Source organism: Nycticebus coucang, chromosome 14 (assembly GCF_027406575.1).
Source record: "Nycticebus coucang isolate mNycCou1 chromosome 14, mNycCou1.pri, whole genome shotgun sequence".
Classification (NCBI taxonomy): Eukaryota; Metazoa; Chordata; class Mammalia; order Primates; family Lorisidae; genus Nycticebus; species Nycticebus coucang.
Genome location: NC_069793.1, coordinates 55,372,081 through 55,394,268, shown reverse-complemented (window position 1 = coordinate 55,394,268; position 22,188 = coordinate 55,372,081). Strand labels below are relative to the sequence as shown.

General features: G+C 39.8%; 1 protein-coding gene across 5 annotated transcripts in view; it reads right to left on the bottom strand.

The window, feature by feature from the left end:
- Positions 1-22,188, bottom strand: part of DENND5A (DENN domain containing 5A) — a 104,798-nt gene that overhangs the window by 71,202 nt on the left and 11,408 nt on the right. For 3 of the 5 annotated variants that reach the window (XM_053561346.1, XM_053561351.1, XM_053561349.1), the window contains exons 2-4: positions 10,140-10,211; positions 8,664-8,773; positions 5,161-5,818 (exon numbers count right to left, since the gene is read on the bottom strand). In XM_053561346.1, the coding sequence (XP_053417321.1) occupies positions 5,161-5,818; positions 8,664-8,773; positions 10,140-10,211 (840 nt within the window). The remainder of the gene's footprint in view (positions 1-5,160; positions 5,819-8,663; positions 8,774-10,139; positions 10,212-22,188) is intronic. The other 2 variants (XM_053561348.1, XM_053561350.1) reach the window with 1 other exon arrangement.

Genomic DNA, 22,188 nt, shown 5'->3' with positions numbered 1-22,188 from the left:
GTCCCAGCTGCTTGGGAGGCTGAGGCAAGAGAATCACATAAGCCCAAGAGCTGGAGGTTGCTGTGAGCCGTGTGATGCCACGGCACTCTACCGAAGGCGGTACAGTGAGACTCTGTCTCTACAAAAAAATAAATAAATAAATAAAAATAGGCTCGGCGCCTGTGGCTCAAGTGGCTAAGGCGCCAGCCACATATACCTGAGCTGGCGGGTTCGAATCCAGCCCGGGCCCGCCAAACAACAATTTTGGCTGCAACTAAAAAAAAAAAAAAAAAATAGCTGGGCGTTGTGGTGGGCGCCTGTAGTCCCAGCTACTTGGGAGGCGGAGGCAGGAGAATCGCTTGAGCCCAAGAGATGGAGGTTGCTGTGAGCTGTGAAGCCATAGCACTCTACCCAGGGCAACAGCTTGAGACTCTGTCTCAAAAAATAAATAAATAAAAAAATAAAACTGCCAGTTCAGTCATCCAAAGGACCTTACAATTTAGCCGACGCTCCTTTTCCCTAAGTAGAGTCTATTTTCTATTCAGAAGGCAGGGCACGCAGCAGGCAACACCAACTGCAGGGACAATGGCATGTTTTGGACCAGAGCAATTTTCATCCACATAAAGACAATGGCTATAAATCATAAAAAGACACTACTTCAAGAAAACCAACCTCATTTGTTTAAAGCACTCTATTAACAACAAAAAGCAAAACTCTGTATTCCACAAAAAGCAATCCTCTCCATTTTTGCTTCATCCATGCTCAGCAATGCCCAGAAAGAGATTCTAGAAAAAGCTTTTTCTTGTCCATACTAAGGATGACTTTAGGTCCCAAGTTCAATTTGATTCTCCTCAAAAACCTTCTCAACTGCATTTGAACATCTTAAAATTCTTATTGTATGCTCTGAGAAATATAGAAGAAGCTCAGATGGAAGAATATTATTTGTCCATCATATTCATCATATTTCTCATTCAAATCCTCTTTTCCTTGCCTCTAAGGAATAGGTACCTAAATGTTTATGGCATCTTCTAACATCCTGACTGTCTAGTTTTTCCTTCTCTTTGTTCTGTACTAAACAAGACAAGTCTTCCTATTCAATTAAGTCATTATTTCAAAGTGTTTTTATGAAGATCCAGCCAAGAAAGAGTAGCTAGTAAGAAACAAGATTTGTCCAAGTATATACTTAGCCTGGAGATTGGAGTCCATAATTCTACATTTTAAACCAGAAGTTGCAAAGTAAAGCCTCAGGAACTACATTCATCTATCAGATGGCTTTTTGTTTGGCCTACAGTGCTTAACAAGAACATTTGTTGTTAACATTTAAAAATCAGAGATTTCATGTAAAATACTTGTGTTTTCATGAAAAATTGGAAAATTTCCTAACAGTAGACCAGCATATCCACAAGGAATTAACTGGAACTATTTAGTGGCTGTCCACTTTAAATGGGGTATGTACTCTTCAATTTAACAGTCTCCATTATTTCACTTTCAAACTATACCCAGAACCCATTCATACCATTTCTCTGTTTCCTCCTCAGTCCTAGTTGACATGATCTCGCACCTGGATTATTACAATGGCTTCCTAACTGGATTCTGCTTTCCTCCATTCTCTCTTTGGGGATATACTCTTACTACATGGTTACAGCAGTGATTTTCACCTGGTATGCTGCAACTTTTTTTTTTTTTGCAGTTTTTGGCCGGGGCCAGGTTTGAACTGGCCACCTCCAGTGTATGGGACTGGTGCCCGACTCCTTTGAGCTACAGGCACCGTTTTAAAGATCATTAATTAAATTATTTTCAAAAGAAATTCAAAGCACAGTAAGTATATTCCTTTTTTTTTTGGATCAACATAATTTAAGTGTGCCACGGAAGTTTAACTACAGGTTCAGTTGTGTCATGAGATAAAAAAGGCTGAAAAACACTTTTAATAGGAGTGATGCTATCAAAAGCGTAAGTTATTCATGCACTTAACATTTACTGAGCACACTTATTTTCCAGCCACTTGTTCTAGTACTTAGAATACATTAGTGAACAAAAGTCAAAGGAAGGTTAAATGTCATGTTCCTTTGCCCATGAACCAAATCTGAGAAATCTGAGCATCAAAATAAACAGTTATAGTAATAAATTATAACCTGAGTTAAATAAAAATTTATGGCTCGGTGCCGGTAGCTCAGCGGCTAAGGTGCCAGCCACATACACCGGGGCCGGTGGGTTCAAATTCAGCACAGGGCCTGCCAAACAATGACAACTACAACAAAAAAATAGCCAGCATTGTGGCAGGCACCTATAGTCCCAGCTACTTGGAAGGCTGAGGCAAGACAATCACTGAAGCCCAAGAGTTTGAGGTTGCTGTGAGCTGTGACGCCATGGCACTCTTGGACATAGTGAGACTCTGTCTTGAAAAAAATAAAATTTATGAATATGTACAATAATAAACAAGGGAGAATGTTTTTCCTATGGTAAAATATCAAATAATAAATATAGAGGAAGTTAGAAAATTACTATTTAGTAATCATCACAGAAATAAGTAATTCAGACTAAAATCAATAATAGATGCTAAAATGATTAGACAAAAATTTAAAAACAGTATAGTTACAGCATTTCAAAGTATTTCTCTACAATTTACTTATTAACAAAGAGAAAAATAACTTTGCAATTATAAAACCTGCAAACACCATCTTAACCAAGTGATCAAATTAGTATCACCAAAAATGGGACAAACTGTGTTTCTTCTGTAATGGTAAAAAGAGACAGTACGTGCCTCCTGATATAATATATGGAGAGAAGCACAATGTCACTTCTGTAACATTCCAGATAAAAATTTGTATCCTAGGCTGGGTGCAGTGGCTCATGCCTATAATCCTAGCACTCTGGGAGGCCAAGGAAAGCAGATTGCTTGAGCTTAGGAGTTAGAAACCAGCTAAGTAAGAGCAAGACCCCATCTCTACTAAAAATAGCCAGCCATTGTGGCAGGCGCCTGTAGTCCCAGCTACTTGGGAGGCTGAGGCAAGAGAATTGCTTAGCCCAAGAGTTGGAGGTTGCTGTGAGCTGTGACACCATGGCACTCTACCCAGGGCAACAGAGTGAGACTCTAAAAAAAGAAAAATTTATAACCTCAAGCTAATTGAGGGACATTCTACAAAATAATTTGTACTCTTCAAAAATGTCTATGTCATAAAAGAACAAAAAATGGCTGAGAAACTGACAATGAAAAGAAATGCATAATACTGAACTAGATTCTGAACAAGGAATTTCTAAAAATTATCTTAATAGACATTATTGGATAACAGTGAAACTTGAATATAGTATTTTAATCAATGCTAGGTTTCCTAAATTTGATAACCATATTTTAATTATGTAAAAGAATGTCTTTATTCTTAGGAAATAAAAGCTTGAGAATTTAGGAGTCAGGAGACATAACGTCTATATAATTCTCAATGGTTCAGTTATGTTTACACATACATGGAAACAACAGCAATAAAGCAAAATATGGCAAAATGTTAACAACTGGTGAATTTGTGAACGTGTATACATGTGCAAGGGTTCTTTGAACACTCCTGGGAACTCTTCCATAAGTTATTAGAAATTATTTAAGTAAGTCAAAAGAATTAAAACCTCTGATGGCTATGCATGCACCTCAGAGTAAAAGTCAAAATCTGTCTTACAAAATACTATCACCTGACCTGCTGTTAAGTGTAACATCATCTCCTACTACATTCCTATTCCTTTACACCATTCCATTCTCCCAGGTTTCTCATTGTTCTCGAACACACAAAGCACATTCTTATTTTAGACTCTCCATACTCTGGGGGTGTTCAACCTATGCAGCCACTAGGCCACATGCTGATTTTGTAAGGACTTTTTTTGCTTAACAGTGGTGTCACATATCACAAAAACTATGGGGGGACCTTTTCTTTTGCTCATCAGCTTTCATTTGTGTATTTACTATGTGGCCCAAGACAACTTTCATTCTTCCCATGTGTGGCAGAGTTTAAAAAAACATGTTGGCCAACTGCAAGTTTATACCTCCTATACCCTAAAAGGGAATTCCTTTCCTACAGATGATAACAAGAGGTCACTCTGAGAGGCCTAACCTAAACAGCCTATTAAAAACTAGAACTTCTCTTCCCCAAAAACTATCCTTTTACCTGTTTTATTTTTTTTCTTCATAACCTTTATTAACTACCTTACAAACTATACATTTTCTTTATTTAATCATCTCTCTTTCCCCACTAAAATGTAAAGATTCTTCTCTATTTTGTCCACCACTGCCCTTAAAACAATGACTGGCACCCAGTACACTTTCAATAAATATGTGCTAAATAAATCTGAATAAATTAATTTCATGTTACTAGTCTGGCTCATTTAAAAAGCATCTATTTCTTTCTGATCTACTTTACTATTTTCTCCAAATCTGCAGCTCACACACAACCTCTCATTTAACTAAACAAACAACAGAAAGAAGCAACATATCCTCATTGTCTCAAATATATTTTCTCAATACATAAAGCACAGTCCTTTGTGAATCCCTGATTTTATTGTCAGTTTGAGGAAGGAGCAGAAATAACTCTGCAGAATGAAAGAATAGAATTACTGGCTATCAATTTCCAGTGACCATCACCTCCCATCCCTCTTTTCATTCAATCAAAAGGTACATCAAGAGACGGGGTCTGACAGGTGCCATGGCTAACGCCTATAATCCCAGCACTCTCGAAGACCAAGGCGGGTGGACTGCTTGAGTTCAAGACCAGCCTAAGCAAGAGCAAGACCCCATCTCTAAAACAGCTGGGTGTTATGGCGGGCACCTGTAGTCCCAGCTACTCGGGAAGCTGAGGCAAGATCTTGAGCTCAAGAGTTTGATGTTGCTGTTAAGTTACAATTCCATGGCACTCCACCAAGGTCAAGAAAGTAAGGCTCTGTCTCAAAAAAAAAAAGAGAGAGAGAAGAGAGACGGGGTCTCTTCCCATACTGGTGTACCTAGCAGAAGGCCATGAAGACAGTCAATCAGAAATACTGGCCCTCTCACATTCCATCCATTTGCCATTTACCACCTCCCTGCAAAAGACCTAGGTTTTACTCAAATTATAACACCTTTCCCCTTTATAGTCAGCCCAATGTATATGAATATGGAAAGAAGGAAAGCCTTCTGCAGGCACAGAACTCTAATAAGTACTGACTTACGCTGTGAGTAGAGCAGGATCTGAAACTCCAGAAGGGCACAAGTAAAAAGCTGAAACACATTCTCCACCCCAAGCAGTTCAAAAACCTCTTTGACAGGAAAGTCAAATAGAGGAAGCTCGTTGGTACTTGGTCTCTGGCAGATTATTGGCCCATAGACACCAGAAAACTTCAAGGACCGGCCAGGGGGTGGGAGTGGCACCTCGTAGAGTACATTGTATATGTAGCTCTCGAGGGGCAGTGGAGGGGGCTGAGGTGAGGTGACTGCCTGGTGGAGTTGCTCCAGCACACTCCGGCACGCCTTCATGAAGGACATGGGTGTGATGAGGCAGATGCACTTAGAGACGTAGAGAGTGTCCCGGCTAATGTCGTAGGAGTTGAAGCGCTGCAGTTTAGTCACAGGAGTGCCTTCACCATCCTCCATGCCGCTCTGGTCTCTGCCATCAGCAGGGGGAGCATGCAGGACGTCATACTCAGCATTGTGCATGTGGTAGAGGGTCTGCATTGCACTGCAGATCTGCTTGCTAGTCACCTCTTCGTAAAATGTGAGGGCAAATCCAAATGTCCGAGAGCCATCCTCCCTTGTGATAATAAAGGCATGGAACTGGGGCTCCCTGGGATCAGCCTGGGTCTTGAATGCCAGCCCTTTGGGCATGCATAGCTGCAAAAGACAAGGCAACAAGCAGTGAGCTCACTGCAGATCCCCTCTGCAGAACACCACCAATACCACCACTATTTATTTATACAGCACCTACTAAACTGGATTTACATCTGCCCTAAACCTCTCCCTTTAAATGCAAGGGAGCAAATAAAATTATAATGCAGTCATCAACTATACAGAAGTATATAAAAAGTACTGGAGAAACACAGAAAAGACAAATCAGCCTGGAAACATCAGAAAAAGCTTTAATTGAGGTTATGCTAGAATTCACCAGGTAGACAAGAAAATAGGGTATTTCAGAAACAGGAAGAAAATGCACAGACATATGGATGGGAAAGAAAGCCTAAAGAATTAAGAAAAAGGTGGGTGGGTAAGCACAACAGCATGACAGAGAGTAAAGTAAGTATTAGGATGATACGGGAAATGCACCTAAACACAAGATAGACTCAAGTTATACCTACAATGTTTTTTAAACCTGTTATTTTTTAAAAAACACATAAAATTCTCTCACATCACATTCTCTTTTCACATCATAAAAGTGCTCATTTCGTATAAACCAAGGAGATAGCATAATCAGGATAAAGATGTACTTTTTCACTTTAACTCAGATGGGTTATAAAAAGAAACTTGGATAAGTTACTCAAACTGACCTGAATCAATCAGTCCCCATTTACCAGTTTTACATGAACTTGACTACACAAAAGAAATGGCAATAGCCTGCGTTAACAAATACAAGAACCTAAATTATGTTTTATATCCATTAGCCTTGAACTTGACTCCCCCAAATCTAGATATTTCTAGACTATAGCATGTAAATCTGCAATAAAAAATGAAGGGTGGCGCCTGTGGCTCAGTGAGTAGGGCACCAACCCCATATACTGAGGGTGGTGGGTTTGAACCTGACCCTGGACAAACTGCAATTAAAAAAAAAAAAAAATAGCCAGGTGTTGTGGCGGGCGCCTGTAAACCCAGCTACTTGAGAGGCTGATGCAAGAGAATTGCCTAAGCCCAAGAGCTGGAGGTTGCTATGAGCTGTGATGCCACAGCAGTCTACCGAGGGCAACAAAATAACACTCTTTCTCCAAAAAAAGAAAAAAAACAAACACTGAAGTAGGAATTAAAAAACTTAATCCTCTCTAAAATTCAGTTTCCTCATTATTTTCATCGTGAAATGATAATAATATAGTTTACACTGCCTAATTCACAGGGTTACTGTAGGTATCAAACAAAATTATCACCTAAAAACCATAGAATGCTATTAAAAATGCAACAGACACTAAGCATGGTGTGTACCTATTGTCCTAGCTACTTGAGAGGCTAAGGCAGGAAGACTGCTGGAGCACAAGAGTTTGAAGTTGCAGCGAGCTATAAATTCCAGCCTGGGTAACAAAGCAAGATCCTGTCTCTTAAAAAAAGAAAAAAGTAACAAGAGACAGTACAAAAATGTGGTTAAGAGCAAAAATATGGAACCAGACTACACCATTCACATTCCACCATGCAACCCTAAACAGACTATTTAACCTCTTTAGATCTTGATTTCCTCATCTATAAAATACATACACATTTGTGAATGTGTTGATTTAATATGACTTATGTAAGGGGTATTGTGAGGATTAAATGAGTTAATTCATGTATTAATAAAATGCTTAAGATTAATAGAATGCTGGGTGGCGCCTGTGGCTCAAGGAGTAGGGTGCCGGTCCCATATGCCAGAGGTGGTGGGTTCAAACCCAGCCCCGGCCAAAAACCACAAAAAAAAAAAAAAAAAAAAAGATTAATAGAATGCCTCACGCAAGATGAATATTCAGTAAAGATTAGCTTATTCACAGTAGTATTCTTCTACATGGGATTTGGCGTGTTTTTTGTTTGTTTGTTTTGAGACAGAAACTCACTTTGTTGCCCTCAGTAGAGTGCCGTGGCATCACAGCAAACTGTAACTCTGAGCTCAAGCGATTCCCTTGCCTCAGCCTCCCAAGTAGCTTAGACTTTAGGTACCCACCACAACGCCTAGCTATTTTTAGAGACAGGGTGTCACTCTGGTTCAGGCTGGTCTCAAACTCATGAGCTCAGGCAATCTACCTACCTCAGCCTCCCAGAGAGCTAGGATTACGGTGTGAGTCGCAGCCTAGGATTTTTTCTTTTTTTTTGAGATAGTGTCTCACTCTGTTGTCCAGGCTGAAATGCAGTGACATGATCATAAGTCACTATACCCTCAAACTCCTGGTCTCCAGTGATCCTCTCACCTTAACTTCCTGAGTAACTGGGACTCCAGGTGCACACCAACAGGCTCAACTATTTTTTTTCTCATTTTTGTAGAGACAGGGTCTCACTACATTAACCAGGCTGGTCTTGAATACTTGGCCTCAAACAATTATCCATCCTACCTTGGCCTCCCAAAGTACTAGGATTATAGGCATGAGCTATCACCCCCAGCCTACACGATTTTAAGTGCTGTACTAAATTTATAATGAAACAAAAATACCAATTTCTGCTGTATTACTCAGATATATACAGTGCAGAATGAGAGAAAACTACTTTAAACTTCACTTCATCATATAATCTCGATACAATAAACAATAAATAGTTTAGTACCACAAAATAAGTTCACTGACCCAGTGCTATATATTTGACACAACAGAAACACACTATGATTTTAGTATATTTAATATGTTCTGAATATTTTATGTATTGACTAAAATGCAGAATTATAAACAATATATATTACAATTTCTTCTTCTACAGTTATTGCACTTGGTTGGAACCACTGCTACCACAGACTGAACTCACAATCACACTACAAATTACTCCGTAAACTATCTCATACTTGTATCTAACAAATACTAACCATTCCCACTGCATCTTGGTCAAAGGGATTCCATTCTACATTCTCAGGATATCGTGCAAGAACCTTAGACTTGAATGTTCGTCTTAATGGCGTCTGCTCAAAATTTTCTCCTGTAAAAAAAAGAATGAAGCAAATCATCTCCCAAAGTCTGAATGAAATCATCTCCCAAAGTCCCTTGAAACCACAGGGCTATGAATGTCTGAGCTTGGCAGTCCAGCAAGGTATAGAAATGAAGGCAAGGGGGTTAGTATGCCAACCATCTAAGAATAGGAAAAGCACTGAAGTTATTAGGTCAGTAAAGAAGCTGAAAAGTTGTAAGATGGTTAATATTATACACCACTAGCTGTTTGCTTTTCTTCAAAATGAAATTATTACTACAAACACAATGGTTAATTTTCTTGGGAGAAAGAATAAGGAATGATAATGAATTATATGCATCCTTTTCCCCCTGAAAGTCACATTTAATCCAATTAAAGTCAACTGAAAACATCATAGAAGCAAAAGTTATTTTAATTTCAGAATAAACAATGCATTTAAATGATCTTTGAATAAAAACAAAGAAAGAGAAAGATATAAGAATATTAAGAAAGCAGATTTTAGTGTAAATCTAATGAAATCCTTTGTCAATTCAGAATCATTTGAGATTTTGGGATTCTCCTTTGTTTCCTGCTTCCCCCTCCTAAAAACACTTTAGTATATTAAATTAAGAACCTTAAAGTGAAGCAAGGAAGAACCAAGGAACCCACCACCTAGAGGGATACAAATTCAAATAATCTACTGATCAAAAAAGGCAAAGAGGGGCGGCGCCTGTGGCTCAGTTGGTAGGGTGCCGGCCCCATATACCGAGGGTGGCGGGTTCAAACCCGGCCCCGGATGAACTGCAAACCAAAAAATAGCTGGGCATTGTGGCGGGTGCCTGTAGTCCCAGCTACTCGGGAGGCTGAGGCAAGAGAATCGCTTCAGCCCAAGAGTTGGAGGTTGCTGTGAGCTGTGTGATGCCGTGGCACTCTACCGAGGGTAATAAAGTGAGACTCTGTCTCTACAAAAAAAAAAAAAAAAAAAAAAAAGGCAAAGAGGCTCAGAGCCTGTGGCTCAAGCGGTTAAGGCGCCAGCCACATACACCTGAGCTGGCAGGTACAAATCCAGCCAGAGCCCGCCAAACGACGACGACACCTGCAATCAAAAAAAAAAAAAAAAAAAAAATAGCCAGGCATTGTGGCAGGCACCTGCAGTCCCAGCTCCTTGGGAGGCAGAGACAGGAGAATCGCTTGAGCCCAGGAGTTGGAGGTTGCTATGAGCTGTGATGCCACAGACACTCTACCCAGGGCAACAGCTTGAGGCTCTGTCTCAAAAAAAAAAAAAAAAAAGCAAAAGGCAAAAAAGTGAGAAGGTCAAAGGGTACAAAATGCCACTGGAGAGACATATGTAAGAACCACCAGATAGCTTTGGGTATTCCCAATTTTGTTTTGTTTTTACCTTCAGTCGTACTTGAAATGAAAGGGCTGGCACCATCCCTGGCTTTAGAAGCCTGTATGTACTGGCATAATGCTATATGACAAATGAAATAACAGAGTATTACAATAAAGCAATGTTATTCAGACTTTGACTATGACTCCAGTACAAAATACATTCTACATAATAAAGCAATAAACACATACATGTATATGTATACATAAATTTACCTAAAGCAAAAATTTTACAAAATAATACTTACCCTTACTATATATGATGCCCTCTCATATTTGCCACTCTGTATCACTAAAACAAAAAAATGCTTATTGCAGACCTACTAATGGTCACAATTCACAGTTTGGAAAATATTATAAAAATATGTAATAGAATAAAGAGCTCAACGAATATCAAATTACTATAAAGTCACTAGTGCTTTATCTAAAAGTATACTACCCTAAATATTGCTTTTCCTAGGGGATTAGGGAGTAGGGGACAAATTAAATGCACCTAAGTAGTTAAAACAAATAAATTTAATACATGTACCATGGAAAAATAAATGGGAAACATGGTCAAGGCAACTGAACTGAATTCTATACATATTTGCACAATAATCATGATATACAAGAGACTTAGGTATTGTAGGGAATAGAGACAAACCCGACAAAGCATCTACCCAAGGATCCTATTAAATGCATAGGAAAAAGAACATATACAAATAACCACTTCACAAGAAGGTCATTATCTGGGAGGCTCCAGATCTTCAACCTACATGTCTAACCATTCAGAGTGGACTGCACAGGATCCTGTTCACTTGCTCTCGTTGACAGAATAAATGCTGCTCCAAATATAGTTTTCTAAGTTGGTCTGCAATCCAACTGGCTGGTGATTATTAAGGAAGATGCATTCTGGGGGTGCCCGTATCTCAGTGGGTAGGGAGCCAGCCACATACACCCAGGCTGGCAGGTTCAAACCCAGCCCAGGCCAGCTAAACAAAAAATAATAATAATAGAAATAATAATAATAATAGCTTGGCGTTGTGGCGAGCGCCTGTAGTCTCAGCTACTTGGGAGGCTGAGGCAAGAGAATCGCTTATGCCCAAAAGTCTGAGGTTGCTGTGAGCAGTGATGTCACAGCACTCTATCCAGGGTGACTCTGCCTCAAAAATAAAAAATGGAAGATGCATTCTTCATCATTACAAGTTAAGATGAACCTAAAGTCAGAAAGTCTTTTACCCTAAATCATCCCAGAGATATTTACAGAAGTTTCTAAAAAGGAAGACTATGATAAATCTATGGCACTTGTTCCAAAAACTAATAATTCCAGTCAGAAAGTTATTACTCTTTATAATTAAAATCTCTCCACACAGTCCCTTAAGTATTGTCTACCATCAGGAGAAGCAGCCCACTTATTCACAATTTTCAACATGTGACAAACTCAACCTTCTGTTAGTAAAAGCAAGTACCCTAATTTCAATTCCTCCCATTTCCTGATCCCTCCTTCCAAACAGATTCCTCTGAAACTTTCTGTTCAAGCAAATTTCATCTCTCAAAATATATTTGGTAATCTTCACTAAAGAAGATTGGCACAATCAGCAGGAAGCTGGTAATAGCTGCAGCAACAAAGGCCTATGGCTCGTGTAGAGCTAGTCTCAGAGCTTTCAGCAACACCTGCAAAGAGCCCACCATGGCAAGACTACACTTACTGTACAAAGCAATTACACAGCAAGCAGCTGACATGATGTTCTTATCCGAAGTCTGAAATTTCTTAGCCTGTATTTTTAAACTGCATTAATTTCTGAAAGAAGATAACTATTTCTTCCCTCTAAGTTTCTTTACTTTCAGTTGTCAGTTTGCTCATTTCTTCTTAACTCAGGTAGAAAATCCCCTCAGTAAAAACCACAAAATAACAAAACATACAGAGAAATCAGGACAGCTATCACTGTCCTATGTGAAAGCCTCTGGAGAAAACTGTTTTCCTAAAATAGCTATAAGGCACCTCCTAAGACATGATAAGCATGTCTCAGAAGATAGGACAGGAGATTAAGGGGAGAATTTTAAACCACCAATGAAAAAAATGGAGCCGGGCAGCGCCTGTGGCTCAGTCGGTAAGGCGCCGGCCCCATATACCGAGGGTGGCAGGTTCAGACCCAGCCCCGGCCAAACTGCAACCAAAAAATAGCCGGGCGTTGTGGCGGGCGCCTGTAGTCCCAGCTACTCGGGAGGCTGAGGCAAGAGAATCGCTTAAGCCCAGGAGTTGGAGGTTGCTGTGAGCTATGTGAGGCCACGGCACTCTACTGAGGGCCATAAAGTGAGACTCTGTCTCTACAAAAAAAAAAAAAAAAAAAAACGGAGCCAAAGGTGAGCACAATGAGCTGATGCAGAGTCTGGCCAAAGAGACAGGACAAGCTATGAATCACAGGGAGAAGTGGTCATTAGAGCTGGGCACAGTGGCTTATGCCTGTAATCCCAGCACTTGGGAGGCTGAGGTGGGTGGATTGCGTGAGCTCACAGGTTCGAGACCAGCCTGAGCCAGAGCAAGACCCCCGTCTCTAAAAAATTGCCAGGCACTGTGGCAGGAACCTGTAGTCCCAGCTACTTGGGAGGCTGACGCAAGAGGATCACTTAAACCCAAGAGTTTGAGGTTGCTGTGAGCTAAGATGCCACAGCACTCTACCAAGGGTGACCCAGTGAGACTCTGTCTCAAAAAAAAAAAAAAAAAGAAGAAGTAGTCATTAGAACTTGTGCTCCCACACTCCCTACTTACTGCCCCTTCTTTTCTTTTTTTTTGGTTCTTCAATTCTATGCCTTTGCATCTTTTTGGTTTTTGTTTTGTTTTATTATTGGGGAATCACTGAGGGTACAAAGAACAAGGTTACACTGATTGCATTTACTAGGTAACGTCCCTCTTATAATTGTGCCCTGTCCCCAAGAGATGTATCACACACCCAGCCGAGACTGTGACCCCCCCACTCCCTTTCCACCTTCCCTCTCTCCCCTCCCCCCTCCCCCCACCATGTACTAGCATCAGTTGTCCTCATATCAGAATTGAGTACTTTGGATTCTTGCTTCTTCATTTTTGTGATGCTTAACTAAGAAGAATGAGTTTCAACTCCATCCAGATTACACACCATCCAAGTTAATAAAAAAAAAAAAAAGAAAAGTCACCATTTTTAGTGGCTGAATAGTATACAGCTTGTTAATCCATTCCTGGATTGATGGGAATTTAGGTAGTTTCCACAATTTGGCGACTGTAAATTGAACTGCAATAAATAGTTGAGTGCAAATGTGATGTGATAAAATGATTTTTTTTTCTTCTGGGTAGATGCCCAGTAAATGGGATTGCAGAATCAAATGGGAGATCTAATTTGAGTTCTTTGAAGATTCTCCATACTTCCTTCCAAAAAGGTTGTATTAGTTTGCAGTCCCACCAGCAGTGTAAAGGTGTTCCCTTTTCTCCACATTCATGCTGGCATCTGCAACTTTGAGACTCTGTGATGTGCTGCCCCTTCTTTAAACAAGTGGTGAGCAGGCATGGTCACCTTTCAGAGGCTTTAGGCTAGTAAACTGCTTGAGCTCAGGAGTTTGAGAGTAGCCTGAGTAACAGGGAGATCCCAGCTCTATTAAAAATAGAAAAACAGCCAGGTGTTGGTTATGACACCAGGGCACTCGGGAACAGAGTGAGACTCTATCACAAAACAAACAAATAAGTTGAAGGAGGGAAGTCTTGTCAAAGAGTCAGGTTCTCAGCTTGGCTAATAATGTAGCTCAGTGGTTGGGGCACTGGCCACATACACAGAGGCTGGTGCGTACGAACCCGGCCCAAGTGCAACAAAAAAATAACCGGGTGTTGTGGCAGGTGCCTGTAATTGCAGCTACTTGGGAGGCTGAGGCAAGAGAATCGCTTAAGCGATCCTTCTGTGAATTGGACTAGATCAATAGCAAGTGTACAATACAGTCACTGCCAGGGGAAAGGAGGTGGATGGATAATGAGGGTTGTTAAAGCAATCATATTCATTTCAGCCACATATATGGAGTGTCAGAAAAATACAAGAAGAAGGGTATTTACCAACTTAAGATCTTTTTATTAAAATCATTCAATCTTTCACCATTTACTGAGGGCTGAGAACAAGCATTAAAGAAAATTAATGCCTCAAAAACACTACATAGACCGACCTCCTGAAACCTGTGTGTCACAGGTATCTCAATAAACCCTCAATTATTTAGACCTTTGCAAATTCAAACAATATTAGGAATATGACATAACAACCACAACTATCCTATTATCCTAGAAACAACAACCAATTGTTTGTCCAACATACATAGAGTACACAAACATCAGATCTGGATATAAGAACTAAAGCCCGTTTCTAACAACTTAAAAAATAACTAGGTGTCTATCTTTGTGAATCGGCCTCCAGGAAAGTATATAGTTCAACAAATCAATCCTAGCAGATTCTTTTTAAAGCCTGCATACAAGGACTTCTAATGGGTTCTTTGTTTTTTTGTTCTGGTTTGGCCAAGCCAGAAACAAACTGACATTTGTACTGCTATTTGCCCGCTAGTACTAACTTGATTCAAATCACCCTAAATGCAGGAAGCTTCAAAAGAACCCCTCAATTCTCTGAAATGGTTTACAAACTTGATTCTGAAAACGTTACCTATTTTTCCGAGAAGAGAACCACAATTTTCATCAGCTCCTTTAAAGGTTTAATGACCTAAAAAAGTTAAAAAACCTCAACTCTTGTTTCTCCTAATTTTGGCAGGAAAAATTTGACAATTAACAGACTAACTCAAATGGGCAGGTTACGTAGTAGTGTATATATTATTAGCCTGTATGAAAACCTGCCCATTTGAGTTAGTCTGTTAATTGTCAAATTTTTCCTGCCAAAATTAGGAGAAACAGAGTTGAGGTTTTTTAACTTTTACCTAAAATCTCAAAACTGCACATTTAATGCATTACTTCTACAGAGACAATGATAGTTTTGAATAGTGAAAGCAGGGTGGTGCCTGTGGCTCAGTGAGTAGGGCGCCGGCCCCATATACCAAAGGTGGCAGGTTCAAACCCGGCCCGGCCAAACTGCAACAAAAAAATAGCCAGGAGTTGTGGTGGGCGCCTACAGTCCCAGCTACTTAGGAGGCTAAGGCAAGAGAATCACCTAAGCCCAAGAGTTGGAAGTTGCTTTGAGCTGTGACACCACAGCACTCTACTGAGGGTGACAATGTGAGACTCTGTCTCAAAAAAAAAAGAAAGAGTGAAAGCAGTTATGAAAAGGCATATCTCATAAATCCTCAACCTGGTTTATGGTAGACTATACAAAGCTACACCAACTCAGATTCAAGCAAAATAAAGTAACCATTATTTCCTAAGAAACTGTTTATGAAACACATCTGTTATATCTACATCTTGGATTAGATGTATCACATAAAAGGGGTATTTCGATTTCTAACCCTCTCAGTAATCAAAGTTGAGATTCCTAATTTTACATGAAATCAGCACATTGTACCCCATAAATGCATTAATGTCTACATGATCTATGTTTTTATGATTTAATAAAAAAAGTAAAATAATAATAAAAAAAGAAGTATTACATAACCCTTGAAGTTTAAAAAAAAAGGATATGAGGGCATTTTGGTATCTGGCCTCTTGGAGGAAATGAGAAAGATAATATATTATCTATGAAATTACAACTGAAAAAAGTACTTTGTTAACAGAATAATTTATATCTATAATAGTGTAGAGAGGTTCTGCTTTTAATCATGGCATAGTAGCTACTATCAGATCAACTTTCCTACAGACAACTATGAACTCTGGACAAAAATAAAAAACTACTACTTGAAGGTACTACAGAATGAAAGTTTTTTGTTTTTTGTCTTTTTGAAACAGAGTCTCACTCTGTCACCCTGGGTAAACAGAGTCTCACTCTGTCACCTCACAGCAACCTCAAACTGTTGGGCTAAAGCAATCCTCTTGCCTCAGCCTCCCAAGTAACTAGAACTATAGGTGCCCCTCACACACCCGGCTATTTTTCTATTTTTAGTAGAGACCAGAGTCTTGATCTTGCTCAGGCGGATCCCAAACTCCTAAGCTTATGCAATCCTCCTACCTCGGCCTCCTGAGAATTACAGGAGTCAGCCACCACGCAGAAAGTAAAAGTATGGATGCATCTTTCTCCTTCAGAATCTGCCTGCTTATTTCAAAGAAGATAATAACACTGGGTGAGTTTCCCCTTTTTATGGCTTCCAGGCAGAGAAGTCCCAGTCTGTGCCATAAGGAGTGGTTAAACTTAGATAAAAGCTCAGTCTTACTAGCTTGAAGAGCCAGAGAACAGCTAGGGCAACCACAGCAGCTAGAAAGTGCAAGAGGGAAATCCCAAAGACAGGCAAACCCAAAATGTGTATAAACTCTGTCTACAAACCAGCTGATCCCTAACCAGGTATTCCTGGAGAAGACCTTGAATAGCCACATTAAGGCTAAAAGAACTGATCTGAGACTTAAGCTACTACTTATCGCAGGCAAATAGTTAACAACACTAACAAAAATCAATGCTCTCAAAAAAAAAAAAAAAAAATCAATGGAGGTAACATAATCCAGTCTTTACAACACTATCATACCCAATGTCAAAGACACAATCCAAAATTGCTCAACATATAAAGAAACAGGAAAATATGACCCATTCTCAAAAGTAGAGTCAATCAACAGAGACCAACACTGAGCTGACCCAAATATTGGAATTAGCAAACAAGGATTTTAAAATAACTATGATCATAATGAATAAAAATACAGATTTCAACAGAGAAAGATACACTAAAATTCAGTTGACGAGCTTAACACCAGATTGTAGTTGACAAAAGACTCAGTGAACCTGAAAACAGAACATCAAAAACTATCCAATCTTAACAACAGAGAAGAAAAGATTAAAGAGAAATAGCAGCAGTGAAACAGGTTTAACATACGTCTAATTGGAGTTCCAGAAGAAAAACAGAATGAAGCAGAATGTATTCTTGTACCCTTGATAAATCCCCAGCAATTAAAAAAAAAAAAGTATGTGATGTATACACACACATATATACACATATACACACATACATTTATACGTATGTGTGTAATACCAGCTAGAATCCACTGAAAACACCTTCACATATATTATTTCCTTTATGCTTCACCACAACTCTGAGAGGGATATTACAGACAAGGAAACTCAAAGTATAAGGCAAAAAGGGATTAGAAACCACTTCTCCAGATATTTTGCCTAATGTTCTGTTTACCTTAGAACTTTAGAAGTATAATTTTAGAATAAGGAAAACTCCTTTTTTTTTTTTGTAGAGACAGAGTCTCACTTTATGGCCCTCGGTAGAGTGCCATGGCATCACACAGCTCACAGCAACCTCCATCTCCTGGGCTTAAGAGATTCTCTTGCCTCAGCCTCCCGAGTAGCTGGGACTACAAGCACCCGCCACAACGCCCAGCTATTTTTTGGTTGCAGTTCAACAGGGCCCGGGTTTGAACCCGCCACCCTCGGTATATGGGGCCGGCGCCTTACCGACTGAGCCACAGACGCCGCCCTAATAAGAAAAACTCTTAAGAGTAAGTAAGCTTCATCAGAAGGCTAAAAAGCCAGAAAATCTCAATTTGTCTCCTATGATACAGAGCTATATCCTCCCTCATCCCATGGATCAATGGTTCTCAACCTTCCTAAATGCCATGGTCCTTTAATACAGTTCCTGTGGGTCGTGATCCACAGGTTGAGAACCGCTGCCATAGATCATAAAAGAGTTCCTCCTTAACTTAGGCAACCCAAAACCTCCTGAATCCTTTCACTGTATCAAGCACCATCAATCTCCAAGCTGACTTATCCTCTGGCAGTTAGCAGAACAAAGATGCCCTTTGGACCCCTCCCATGCTGCTGGAATGGTTAAAAAAACAAGGAAAGTTAACAAATGAGTATAAAATGGGGGCCAAACCTGCCACTAAGAGAGTTTAGCATGAAGAACATACAGACTAAGGCTAAGGCCTTCCGTAAGTCCTTGGAAGAAAACCAATACTAAAGCCACTATTGTTGCCACAGCTTTATGTGAAAAGCTAGCTACAGGTTCTTAGAAAGAGTTCAAGAGAGCAAATACTAGGTCAATTTTCCCTATCTCCTCAACGTCCAGTGTCTTCTCCATTTCTACATCTTTCATGGTCCTGTCTGGACAAACTCTGAAAAATCAATCACTTCCATTTAAATCAACAACCCTATAAACACTGCTCCTGCTTTCCTGAAAAATCATTAGGTCTGCTAAATACTAATCTAGGGACTCCAGCAGAATGAATAACAGGGTAACAATTTTCCTACAAATGAAAAGGGTTACAATTTTCCTTCCTATTTTACTTACATAGGCAACACCTGCAGCTTCACAGTCTTCAAGCTTTTACATACCGAGGGTGGCAGTACCATCATCTCTCTTTCTTCCCCACTTTTTTTTTAACAGTCTATCTATCTGCTATGTCCATATTCATTTATTCCTAGCTAACTATTTAACCCTAGGTCCCAACTACTATCCTCTAAATAGCATGTGTTCTGGCCAAATAGAACGCCTCCATGTTGCCTACACATGTTCCATGGGTCCCTGCTCACCCACCTTCTACCTATCTCTAATCACATCCCCCTGGTTTAAGTCTTTCCTATCCTTCAAGGCCTTGTTCAAATGCCACCTTTATTATGAATTTTTCCCAGTCACTGCCAATTTATACAACAGTTCTCCCTATCATGTACTCTCTTAAAGCTAAATGACATATAGTACTGTGATTTCACAGAAAGCAACATTTATTTACATTTAATTCATTTCAGCCCTTCCACCTGTATTTCCAATGAAAGCTCAATTCTTTGAATAAAGCCAAGCTTATCCTTTTTTTCCTAATATGCCTTAGAATTTTGGTATCAGAATCAGAGAATTAAAAATTGAGTAAGTCCCAACCCACAAAGTGACACCTTTGAAAAAAGTTCAACCAATCTGGAATGACATCATAAAAGCTGTAAAAAATAGCCATTCCCTTTGATTTACTAAGTCCACCAAAACGCCACCCAAAAGGCACCAAGAAAAAAAAGAGCACTCACTAAAATAGCACCAAAGGAAAAGAAAAAAGAAGAAAGCAATTTCTCATAGTAGAGCTACTTACAACTGAAAGAAAAAGCAAAGCAAATGCCTAATGACAAGAGTTTGGCGCAAAGAATACAATCCAACCATTAAATCAGCACACATAGGAAAAAAAGACTAAAAACATTTATTAATTAACAGTACAACTTCTGGGTTAAGAAGTCTAGTGCAAACAAAGGTTGGTCCAAATTTTTTTTTTTTTTTTTTGTAGAGACAAGAGTCTCACTTTATGGCCCTCGGTAGAGTGCCGTGGCCTCACACAGCTCACAGCAACCTCCAACTCCTAGACTTAAGCGATTCTCTTGCCTCAGCCTCCCGAGTAGCTGGGACTACAGGCGCCTGCCACAACGCCCAGCTATTTTGTGGTTGCAGTTTGGCCAGGGCCGGGTTTGAACCCGCCACCCTCGGTATATGGGGCTAGCGCCCTACCGAATGAGCCACAGGCGCCGCCCGGTTGGTCCAAATTTTTAATGTGATGTCTTCCAAATAAACAGCCTGTAAAGGAAAGAGTAATGACAGTGGCTTCCGTTTTAGTGTTTCACAAAGCTATATTGACCCACATGTGAATGTAAGCTAACTAAAAGGTCAGATTTCTTTGCCTTTGAATGGAAGTACATTTTTTCTTTTTTTTTTTAACATTTTATGTAACTTATAAAACAGCGCTTATATAAAAATTGACACAAACTTGCTAGAAAGCATACAATTTCCAACATGTCCTGAGTTTTTGTTACTTTCAGTTTTTTAAGGATGCACTCAAAAATCAATGTAAAATGTAGACACTATGCGCTATTTCATTATCTTAATATTCTTACCTTTTACCATAAAAGTATTCTCATTTTGTTTCCTCACAGTATTAACTCTGATACTCACTTTATGCATGGTATGCTATTATTAGGATGTCAGAAAAACATTAAGGTTGGATCTATGAGAGGGAAGTATTTCCAAATACCAGTAATAGCCACCCATCCTCACCCCTACTTAAGTGTAGCTACCCAAGCCAGGCAGAGTGAGGGAACAAAGGCCTCTAACAAGTAGTCTCAAGAAACAGTAGAAGCTGAGGTCATCTCTAGAAGCACCCAAGCAGCCATGCTGTGGCGATCAGGTGGCTGGAAGTATATTTATTAATCAGATGTGTACTTCAAAGCAATCAGAAGTTGTAATTGACAATAACATGTCTTTGACTAATCAAGATTTCCATATATCTATCACCCAGATTTAACAATTATCAATGCATGTCCAATCTTCATCCATATACCCCCATAATATTATTTTAAAGTAAATCCAGACATGTGTGTATCTATATATAATATTTCAGCATGTGTCTCTAAAAGATAGGACCTCTTTTTTTTTTTTTACATAACCACAATACTATTATTATTCCTAGAAAAATATGACCCCAAAAAAATCCTTAATACCAAATACCTAGTCAGTGTTCAAATTTCCTTGATTCGGGCAGCGCCTATGGTCAGTGAGCAGGGCACCGGCCCCATATACCGAGGTTGGCAGGTTTGAGCCCAGCCCCAGCCAAACTGCAACAACAACAAAAAAATAGCTGGGCGTTATGGCAGACACCTGTAGTCCCAGCTACTCAGGAGGCTGAGGCAAAAGAATCGCCTAAGCCCAAGAGCTGGAGGTTGCTGTGAGCTGTGACAGCACAGCACTCTACCGAGGGTGATAAAGTGAAACTCTGTCTCTAAAAAAAAAAAAAACACACACAATGACATAAAAAAATGGAAAAAAGTATTATCAAGGATGTAGAGGAAAGTGAAAACCCACATTAGTGAGAATGTAAAATGCTACAGCTGCTGTGGAAGACATTCTCTAGCTTTATTTTATGGTAAGGATACAGTATATAATACATATAATATAAAAAATACATGTTGTGGGCGGTTCCTGTGGCTCAAGGAGTAGGGCGCCGGTCCCATATGCCGGAGGTGGCAGGTTCAAACCCAGCCCCGGCCAAAAACCACAAAAAAAAAAAAAAAAAAAATACATGTTGTGTTTTTTTTGAGACAGCGTATACCCTGGGTACAGATGCCCATTCTGCTTGTGGCATCCTTATGGCTTCTCGTCAACAGCAGGTTAATAATAGCTGTCAAGGAATAGATACTTAAACATGAGGGGTTACAGGCACCGCTCTTGCTCCTTCCCTGTACTGTGATCAGAAACAAACAAAAAATGCTTTTAGGCTTGGCGCCCGTAACTCAGTGGTCAGGGCGCCAGCCACATACACTGAGGCTGGTGGGTTCCAACCCCACCCGGGTCTGCTAAATAACAATGATAACAACAACAACTAGCCGCGTTGTGGTGGGCTCCTGTAGTCCCAGCTACCTGAGGCAAGAGAATTGCTTAAACCCAAGAGTTTAAGGTTGCTGTGAGCTGTGACGCTACAGCACTCTACCAAGGGCAACAAAGTAAGACTCTGTCTCAGGTGGAAAGAAAAAAAAAAAAAGCTTTTAAAGGAAAAAAAATTACATGTGAATTTTTGGCTATACAGGGATTAGTGCCCCTCATCCTCATATTGTTCAAGGATCAACTGTATTTGGACACATCAAATCCAGAGTTTAGTAAAACTCTTTGTCAGTTTAGCAGATGGTATTTCTAAATTTTTACTGTATTTCTACTACAGTCAGATGTGTCTCCTCCAAAATTTAGGTGTTGCCAAGGTGATAATATTAAAAGGTGAAGCCTTTAAGAGATGATTAGGCCATGAGGGCTGCTCTCTTGTTAATGGGTTTAAGCCCCTCTTAAAAGAAGCATTTAAAGAGGCTACCTAGGCCTCCTCCCTTCTGCCAGTGAGAACTCAGCAAGAAGGCCCTCACCAGACCAAATGCAGCACACCTTGATCCTGGACTTCCCAATCCCCAGAACTATGAGGAAATACATTTCTGTTCTTTATAAATTATCCAGTCTGTGGTATTCTATTATAAGCAGCA